General features: G+C 47.1%; 1 protein-coding gene across 1 annotated transcript; it reads left to right on the top strand.

The window, feature by feature from the left end:
- Positions 1-7036: 7036 nt before the first annotated feature.
- Positions 7037-9925, top strand: LOC1276570 (fork head domain-containing protein crocodile). The gene has a single exon (XM_315933.4). It carries the CDS (start codon positions 7593-7595, stop codon positions 9081-9083), a length of 1491 nt encoding a protein of 496 aa, XP_315933.4. The 5' UTR covers positions 7037-7592; the 3' UTR covers positions 9084-9925.
- Positions 9926-10323: the final 398 nt, after the last annotated feature.

Raw genomic sequence — 10323 nt, forward strand, 5'->3', positions numbered from 1 at the left:
CAAAAGCCCCTAGAAACACACACACACACACTCACGTTCGAAAACAAGACGCAAACACCACACAGACACACACACGCACATACATTTAATAAAAACGTTGATTGAAAATGGATGAAAATCGATTTCTGGATGACTTTTGATACTGCGTGCGTGTCGTGCGTGGCGGGGAAAACCGATCTCGAACGGGGTACGGTCGCACGCGATGATAATACATTCCGACCACCGAACGCCATCGTTGTTTTCCAAGAGGCGGAACGAGTGTGAGCCCGTGTGTTGGGAAGGGGGAAAATACATGAGTTTTTTGCCAACGAAAACACACACACACACACACACATGAGCCGGAGAAAACTCGTCTGTTTGAGCCGGTCTCGAGATTGATTGTTTCTGATATTGTTGTTGATGATGATGATGCTGATGATGTGTGTAGAACAGTAGATACAAGCGCCATGGTTTGTGAGTTTTTCCGCTTTTCTTTCCCAATTTTTTTTTTCGTGTGTGTGTGTGTGTGTGTGTGTGTGCTCTCAAAGTGAAAAACATTTGGTGTTGCCTACCGTCGCACTCCCAAACCTGATGTTGTGCTTTTATCAATTCCGGGGGGGGCGGCATCCGCTGTTGTTTGTTCGTGCGAATGTTCTCTTTTTGCTTTCCCCTTTTTGTTTTCCCCCGATTCGATAAAATCGATTTGCCACGAAACATTGAAATTAATTTGTTCAATCTTGATGCCCACTTCCTGGCTGCCACCCAAGGGCACGGAGACACGCGAACAGCTTCCGTGGAAATGGTTGAGCAAAACACGGGCCAAATGCAATTGAGATAGAAAACGAGATGAGCTTTGCGATGGGAAAAATTCAATTACGTGATAAAGTGGCGATTGAAAATTGAAAATTCGTTATCGTACGATAGCTGGTTGGGATTGGGCTTGTGAGTTAAGATAATACCGGCCAATGCCTAGTACTTTTGGAGATAGCTACAATATTTCCCATAATCCTTCAGCTTTCTATCAAAATCTCTGCTTTTCCTCTACCTTACACACCGGAGGGAAAATCCCCTTAAAACCCACGAAAAGTCATTAATCCAAAGCCAGGATCCAGGGCCACTGCCACGCATTATATTCTACCACGAGCAGCGCGTTTTGGGTGTTCTTAACGCCGGGAAATGCCCACCGGGGTTTAGGTCCTGTGTACCTAAAGGTCCAACAACCAAAAAATACGGTCCAGCACCAACCAAAAAAAAACCAACCACATTCCATGAATGAACAGGAACACGAGGCTGTAACGTGTCATATTGGTGTAATCAACCCAAAAAAAGACCACGTTGTACACCGTTTGAGAGGTATAGTTTGCTCCAGTTTTGGGTAAGAAGTGCGCGTGAGTGTACCCCACTTCCACACAGCACCAGCAACACCTGAGGCGAAGATCCGGCAAAAAAGGATCGTCTGGGCGCGCTCGTGGTGGTGCCTGGGGTGTCATAAAATCATCATCATCAGCATCGTCACCATCAACAACAACACGGTACGGTCGGGCGCAGGTGCGCCAAGGGCCTGTGTCTAGGACAGGATGTTGCAAATGGACGCACTGGCCGGAAGCATGTAAAGACATGTGTTCATCTGAGTGGGAAAAGGAGAGTTTTTTTTGGTCTATTCCATGTTTTTAAAAGGCAGATAGACTCAACACTCTAAATGCACTCTAAAGTGTCGTATTTAAAAGCAAAAGGTGAAAGTTTACGAGTAGAGGAATCGAGCCAAAGCATTCTTAATGGAGTATGATACTAAGAATGAGGTTATGTTGGACTCATGAGGACGAATTTTATATTTAAACTTTTCTTTTATATTGTTTTTCTTCAAATTCTGCAAAATATTACATTTTTAAGTCCAGGATTGAAATAAGTCGTCTTTATAACATTTTATGACCTTTATTATAAAGATCTCATGAAGAAATGACCCTTCATCTAAGAATTAAGACAAAAATAAGGTTAAACCTGAGTTTAGATACTACTTTGCCTCTCCACAATACATTTTTAATATTGAAAATAAATGAGTTACAGGGTTTTCCACGATGTATGGGTCAGTTTCCATGATCGTATCCCATAGATTTTTGGTTCATTCCCATAATTTATTGGTATTTTCCGATTGGATATCAATACAATTGGACCAACAAGTTCTGGCAAACGGCCAAAAATTCGTGGGAACGCACCAAAAAAAAATATGGAAACCAACCAAACATTGATGAGCACCAACCAATAAATCGTGGGAAACCCTGTAAGCTGCTCAAGAAGCGAAACAAACCTGTGAAGCTCAATATAAATGAAAATTTACGCTTAATACACCATCAGTCACCATCAGATGTTTAATACACATATTTTAAATCTTTAAATTTCCCTCCTATTTCTGAGGTAATTATTACACTTTCGTTGTTTTACATAAGTTAATTAAAACATTCAAAATTAAAGGTTTTTTTTCAAAATGCATAACGATTTATTTGAATTTAGAATTACATCGCCTCCTTCGATTTTGCCACTGCAATCCTTAAGAATACATTCTATCACCAAAGCATGCAAAGCCCAAGGCAAAGTGCACCTCTGCTCCCTGCTCTTCCTGCTCCTGCTGATCCATTCCCTTTTCCCACTCGCTTCGCTTTACCCCCCCACCGCAGCCCAAGCCGTACTTTCCCAATTTCCTGTTTTGCTTATTAATTTTGCTACACATTCAGCGTTCGGTAATCTATACATATACCAAACCCACGGGCAATATAAGTTCCCCTATTCCCACCTCATTCAAGACGCCATTAGTGTCGCCGTATGCGTGTGTGTGTGTGATCCTCACTCCTTTAAAAATACACCCCGTTTACACATCTACCCTTTCTACCACACACACTCACAGTTGGCGGGTAGTGCCCAGTTTCGAAAAACAATCCTCTCTCTCTCTCTCCTCATCCACGCCATGGCCTACTATTCCCTCTGCACAGGAACTTCTTCTACCTAGCTGCGTGCGTGCGTGTTTTTTCCCTCTCCCCCATTCCCGCTACAGGAGTAGTGCGATGCACGCGAAGTAGTCCTGCGCCATCTTTCCTTCTTCGGACCTTTATGAATGAAAACTGGTCCACTTTACAATTTTATGAATGAACTGAGCCGCGCAGGTAACGGAAACGCGCGCCTCGCATGTTCGTTACATCCTTTACAGGCACACCACCACCAACCAATAGAGAAAGGAGGTAGTAGAGGCTTGTGCAGTCGATTGCGCCCCTCGGTCAGACGGTTTGGGTTTTCCCTCCACCCGCGGTCAATCCGCTTCCCGTTGCCGCGCCGAAGCACGGTCAGCTGAGGAAGAAGACAATAAGAAAAGAAGATCCCTTCCCCGGCGCTGCACTTTCCCGTGTATATGAAAGGGTTATGGGTTTTCCCCCGCTTTCGACAGCCCAATTTAAAATCTCCATGTTTCGATCATGCACGAAGGACCATTTTGGGCAGGATTAACCAAGAGACACAGAGCAAGAGGCAGAGGGGCATTTTGGAGAGGCAAAGTTTGTTGTTGCTAGCAGCGGGAGGTCCCCAGGGAGATGATGATAATCACGATGATGATGATGATGATGATGGAATGCACCCTTTATGCTTGATGAAGTAATACGCTCTGTTCGTCCCGGGGCTTTCGCGCAGGAAGCTGTCCCTTTTCGGGGGAATTCCGGTTGTTCTGTCCGAGGGGTCACATTTTGGCCCGGATGTGGGTAATTTACGCCGGGTAATCGTTTCAGTTTGCGATTGTTAGATCGATCGAGACAACGGTGAGACAAATTTGATAAAACAATCTCCATTTTTTTATGAGCTGAGAGACATATCGTGTCCTCAGAAATCACAATCCAAACAATGAAGTTGATACGCAAAAAAGCTGCACTTCCTTCCTGTGCAAACTGCACGGCCAAAACGGGCTGCACACAAAACGGATTGTTTTCCTACAATCGGAGATCTGACGGGTCGGCGCCGTTTGGATTCACACGTGCAAGACGTGCCTGATTCACCTGTCAAAGATTATCACAACATTCGCACAACGTGGTCCGTGCTCCGTTGCGCTGGAAGGGACATATCGCAATCCATCACACTCAACCGTGTGCAATCGTTGCACCTTGCCAAAGGGGGTTTTTGCGTCTCCGGCTCCGATTATCTCCCTCAAGCACAGTGTAGAGTTCGCGATCCACACCTTGGTATCAGCGGCCTCGCCATCTCTTGCTACGGCACCGATGGACCCCGCCGGCCCGCAAGCTACAACCGAGTGCATGAAGGCACAATGCACAACGGGGCCATTCCGGGACGTTGTTTCGGCTTGGAGAGTAAATATTTGCCTTGTTCTTAAATCTGCACTGGCCGGTCGGTCGGGCCGGTTGGTTGTCGCCGGTTTTTAGTGCGCAAAAATTAACAAACGTGCGTGAATACACGTTGCAGCTGTTGTGCGGACTCCAAGACTCGTCCGAGCTCGTCAGGATTGGTGGCCTGGACCGTTGTCTAATGGATTCTGATCGCGGGCTGAGATAAAGGATGAAAGCACAACCTCACCTCACGCGGATCGGGAAGAGCGGGTAGGAGATGATTTGATCCTGTCGAAGCATTCCTGTTCTGTCGATGTCGGTTGATGTCGTTTTATCGATGTGCGTTCGACACAATGTTGAAAGGAGATTTTGGAGATGGAGTTCTTTTGCACAAAAATTCAAGGAGTGCTTGGTAGAAAGGGGATTTCTGCTATGTCAAAGGTCTTCAAGTACAATATAATCTAAAACAACATACGTAAAGCGAACGTAAAACATATTCGAAATAGTAAATTGGATAAAAGGAAGAATAAATCTGTTTTAAATTGCAATTTTCGAGATAATTTTGAATTTGTGTCTTACATTATGAGACATTGGTTTGATAAACCTTATCTATAGGAGCAGTAAAATGTAATATTACATCAAGAAGTATAGCAGTTCAAAAGATCAAGAAGATTACATAAAGAAATAAAGCTTTAAAGTCAAATTTTGGGACCAAAGTATTTCGTTGTACAGAATACTTCTCTAAACAACTCACCAAAGCATGGCATGCTGAGCAGAATTGTCATTGAGTTTACTCGGCAATTTCATCTGGATAACTAGTGTTCCTCAAAAGTGAAAAAAAAACTCCTAAGAATGGAGGTCTGATCCAAGATCTATGAAATTTAGCCTTGTTAAAGAAAATACATAGCATTTTTGTTCGATTTAAACACTTTAATTCATAATAGCTTAAGTCAAGTTAATTTTGAAATGCAATGAACCGTTGTTAAACTCCTAAATTACATTCTAAAAAAATGTAGACATTCAGATTAATACAAGCAATTCAAAGAAATATGAGAAAACATTTACATTGCATAGTAAAAAGAGTGAGAGGACAAAACTACATTAGTGAAAATTGCTAATTTAACAAAAATAAATCCATCACTCAATCTTCCCATATTATTCGCCTCTGACTATATTTGCACTTCAATGTCCAATTGTCACTCCACACCTCAACTTTGTGCTAGGGACCACAACTGCAACTATCTATAACAATCGCATAAAATTATGTCCCACGATCATCGTTCCCTTCTCCCAACGATCCCGCTCTAGTGGGCTGCATTCCCATCCCGAAACCGGAACAGCAAACAAACCTGGCCTGCTCTTGTGTGCTGTGCTGTGCTGCTCCATTTGCTTTCTCTCGTTGGCGGTGCTGGTGGTTTTCAATCAGCGAAAGTTAATTAAATGAGAAAATATTTGTCTTGCACCAATTTGGAAAACAAACATTTTAACGCACACATACACTCACAAACGCAACAGTGAGGGACAGGGAAGAGGAAGGTGCATTGAGGGAAAATAATAATAATAATAAAGTGTATCTACCCCCCACTGTCTATATCGCCACCATTGGTCGCGTGGCTAGTCTTTAGGGAATTTCACAGTGATCATACACAGTGGAGATAGAAGTGAAGAAGAAACAATGAAATCGGGGGAAAACAAACCGAAAATGGAATGTAAAACTATGCGAAAAGAGTAACAGAAACGCACCATGTCGGCCATTTGAAATTCCTCCACCTTAAAAAAAGGAGGAATCTCCCCCCTCAAAAATGTCCCCAAAACAACAAAACAAAAAAAGTAAACCAAAAATCGAAGTAGAGCAAACACATGCAGATGAAGTAGCAAAATCCGGCGCTCCTGTTTGTCAAACTAAAACTCGCGCAAGGTGGAAGAGAGAGAGAGAGAGAGAGTGGGTAGGTAGGAGGCCATCATCAGGAATGGCATTAATTTTGATCATGTTTGTATCATGTCAAAGTAGGTGTTAAATCGAGCGGTGGAAAAATAGTTCCTCCCGATGCGACCACACGAAACACGATGCCGCGAGACCGCGGCACCGCGGCCAGGGAATATAGTGGCCGTAGTAGAACAATATTATTTCTGTAATTATAGAGGAAATAAATAGCAGACGGTTAACACAACAGCAAGAGAGGGAGAGGAGAAGCAACCAAAAAAAAAAAAAAAAACGCTTCGCCACACTGTCAAAAATCCCAGAACCCCGCTGTCAAATAGCGGAAAATAAGGTAGCGCAGATCGTTACCAAGGCGACGAAACGGTCCCCCAGCCGCTCCACTCTAATCGACTCCATGTTGTATGATGAGGCACTGCTGCTTCCACCATCGCCTGCTACTTCCGGAAATAAAGGTGCAAACGAAAGCATCCTGCAATGCTGTCCTACCTTTCTCTCTCTGTCACACACTCTATCATGCTGTTTCGTTCTCACTACCGGCAACTATCACGTCCAAGATGCCCGTCCCTCTGCATGCGATTGCAAAAGGAAGGAAAAAGAGCGTACCTCCGGCGGCGACGGGAACGAGCAGGATGGAAGATGCGCATGCGTGCGAGCGCACGCATCACGCACGGTGGTGAGAGTGAAACAGCCGCGCGCCCGCTGTGTGACGCGATTGGGCCAGAATGAAATGGCACACACGCGCGCACAACAACACGGCAGTCCAGCAGCACGACGGGTCGGCAGTGAACGGTAGAGAACCTGTTTTTTCCTACCAGTCAGTTTCGTTCGAAGATCCGTGGTGAGCTGACACTGGAGAGCGCACAGATAAACAAAGCATCATCACCAGCAGCAGCAGCAGCAGCATCCCGTCGGGACCCGCAGCACACAGTCGGCCAGTGGACACGGCCCAATTGGTTGTTTAATCGGTGTTGTGAAAGAAAACAAGTGCTCCACCAACAAACAGCAGGTGTTTGAGGGTGTGTGTGTGTGTTTTTTTTTGTTTTTGATAAACGATATCAGAGGTTTTGAGTGTAGTGAGAAATAAGCAAAGGATACAGAAACGGATACAAAAGGAGCGATCATTTTGTGCGGACATTGCAGTGACTGGTTGTGAGTGTGTTTTTGATTGCTATCTTTCGATAAGAGAAGCCATGAGTTATTAGTCGTATCCGAACAACGGTATCCACCTGTGAACAGATTTACATCGGTTGTGCTTGTGCTGTGTTGTTCCGCAAATCGATCCTCTGTGTAACCCTGCGGTGCAGCTTACTTCTCCGTCTTGTAAGCGTTAAACCGGCTTCACGATTTTGGACGAAATGCACACCCTGTTTACGACGGACCAGCGCCATTATGGGCACGGGCAGCCCGGCTACCCAACGAACGGGCCGACGATGGCGTCGGCCCATCACTACACGTACGACCAGTACTCCCGGTACGCGTACGCCGGCTCGGCCTACGCCCTGGCCGCCCCGCACCAGAACAAGGAGATGGTGAAGCCACCCTACTCCTACATCGCCCTGATCGCGATGGCCATCCAGAACTCGGCCGACAAGAAGATCACGCTGAACGGCATCTACCAGTACATTATGGACCGGTTCCCGTACTACCGGGACAACAAGCAGGGCTGGCAGAACTCGATCCGCCACAATCTCAGCCTGAACGAGTGCTTCGTGAAGGTGGCCCGGGATGACAAGAAGCCGGGCAAGGGCAGCTACTGGACGCTCGATCCCGACTCGTACAACATGTTCGACAATGGGTCGTTTCTGCGCCGCCGGCGCCGCTTCAAGAAGAAGGACGCACTGAAGGAAAAGGAAGAGCTGATGAAGCGCCAGAGCCTGCTGCTGGACGACAAGATGGGCGACATTAAGCCCATCAAGATAATGGCTGGTGGGCACCACCATCACCATCATCATCACACGTACGAGGGCAAGCACCACCACCATCACCAGGGCGCGCTCGGGCATCATCAGACGTTCAAGCGCGAGCCGGGGCTGGAGCTGGCCGCCCAGTGCATGGTGAAGGAGGGCCTGACGTCGTCGCTGCTCAACACCTGCCACGCGGACACGTTCGCGACGCAGATGAACCACCTGTCAGCGGCCGGCGATCACGGCTTCACGGTGGACTCGCTCATGAACGTGTACAACCCGCGGCTACATCACACCTCCTACCCGTACCACTTCAACGACGACAACCTGACGATGGCGGCTTCCGGCGGGCAGCTGCGGCACCATCATCACAGTACGGCCGCCCACCATCCGCCACCGCACGGCGGCTGGTACACGCCCGAGACGCCGCCCGAATCGATCGGCAACACGTCCGGCAGCTCGACGACGACACCGACCACCCTGCCTTCCTCCGTCACCGTGACGCCTACCTCCGGCATCGGGTCGATCGGTGGGCTTGGAGGTGGTGGTGGTGGCGGTGGTGGTGGCAGCCTTGGCAACGGTACGCTCGGTGGACTCGGTGCAAGTTCCGGCGTCGGTGGCGGCATCGGTGGCGGCACACACAACGGCGGCTCGATGGGTGTCCCAGGGGCCGGGGGCTTCCGGGACATGGTGTTCGACCACAATCAGGCGGCGGCGGCGGCCGCAGCCGCTGCAGCCGTCGCTGTAAACTGCCAGATGGAACCGGCCGGCAGCCCGGGCAGCAATAGCCTTACGTCCGCCAGCCCACCGGTCAACACGGCGTCGGCGGCGGCCGCCGCTGCTGCTGCCGCCGGCCACCTGGGCGGCAATCTGGGCCATCTCGGGCACTACCGGTCGCACGTCGGCTACTACCAGGACTGTGGGCTCAAGTATGGTGTGTAGAGCGTCGCCCACTCAAGGTCGGCTGTAAATAGTAGTTGCGGACACTTCCGGGACGAGTGGCAACGGGTCCGGTGGTATTGGGCCGAGCGTAAGGCGTAAATGCGTGTGCGGAAAGCGCGAGTGATCGTGAGTCGCAAAACGGGGAGATGGGAAGGAACGAAAAAACTCATCCAAAGTGGTAGATCTCAAGAAGAGCCTTCTCAGCGGCATCCGCAGCCCGTCGGGCTCTCTTGGCGGGCTCGCGTACGCTTTCGACCTTGACGCGCGGATGAAGTCGCTGCTGTTCCCCGTTTTTGTGCACTTGTACGATAAGAGCAATGGACTTGCAATTTGCGTTCGGCAACCTTTACGTCACCAGAAGGCTTTTCAGTCACTGTTCAGGGTTGGTCGATGTCAAGGCGAAGCAGAGGCGCAAAGAGAAGTAGCAACCAAAATGTAGATAAAACTCGATCGAAACGGATCGAAACGGAATAGTGAAGCTATAAATATACATATTTTAGGCATATTTGTGGGGGTGTGCAGGGCTTACCGTGACCGTCTCACCCTTTGTAAAGTAGTAATCGTTAGGAAGCGAAAGATTCGGCTTAAGCTGGTTCGGCAACAAACAGCCCAATCAAAGGCAAAGTAAAAGGTAGAGCGTCCTATCCGACAACAACAACAACAGCACACGCTCGTCAGCTTGTTGTAAAGTTAAGGCACAACGGCTAGCCGCTTGTGAGTGTATGCGTGTGTGTTGATTGAGCTAATCGTAACATCTAGACGTAATATAAATATATATGATAATGAAAGTTAATAAATAAGAAACCCCAATCGTGATTATATGAAGTAATCTAATTTAAAACTGTTGTATTTGTTTCTACTTTTTTACTCGGTGGCAATCGGGAAAGGTTTGAGAAGTTCGCATCAGTTATTTGGGTTGTAAGTTTGCAAGAAGGTTACAATGATGACAGTTTTTCTTCCGTTGATTATGTCTTGAAAGCAGAGGGAATGTACAAAGCGGTCAGTAAATATTTTATACCAAATAATTTTAGGATTTTACAATATAAAAATGGTGTTAAATTACAGTTATTAAGAGTAAAGGATGTAACGGAATTTGCAATTTAAATTATTTTTATACTTTTCTTCTCTTTGCCATTATTGTGATTTATATCCTCGTTGTAATCCGTTCCTAGTTGGTCTACGTTGTCTATTCGGTGTTCTTCAAGAATGAATCTTTCGCTGATCTTTCGCTTTTATACTT

This window comes from Anopheles gambiae, chromosome 2 (genome assembly GCF_943734735.2).
Source record: "Anopheles gambiae chromosome 2, idAnoGambNW_F1_1, whole genome shotgun sequence".
Lineage (NCBI taxonomy): Eukaryota > Metazoa > Arthropoda > Insecta > Diptera > Culicidae > Anopheles > Anopheles gambiae.

Bases quoted from the DNA above. Each gene is read 5' to 3' on its own strand.
- LOC1276570 (XM_315933.4), top strand. From the start codon at position 7,593: ATGCACACCCTGTTTACGACGGACCAGCGCCATTATGGGCACGGGCAG.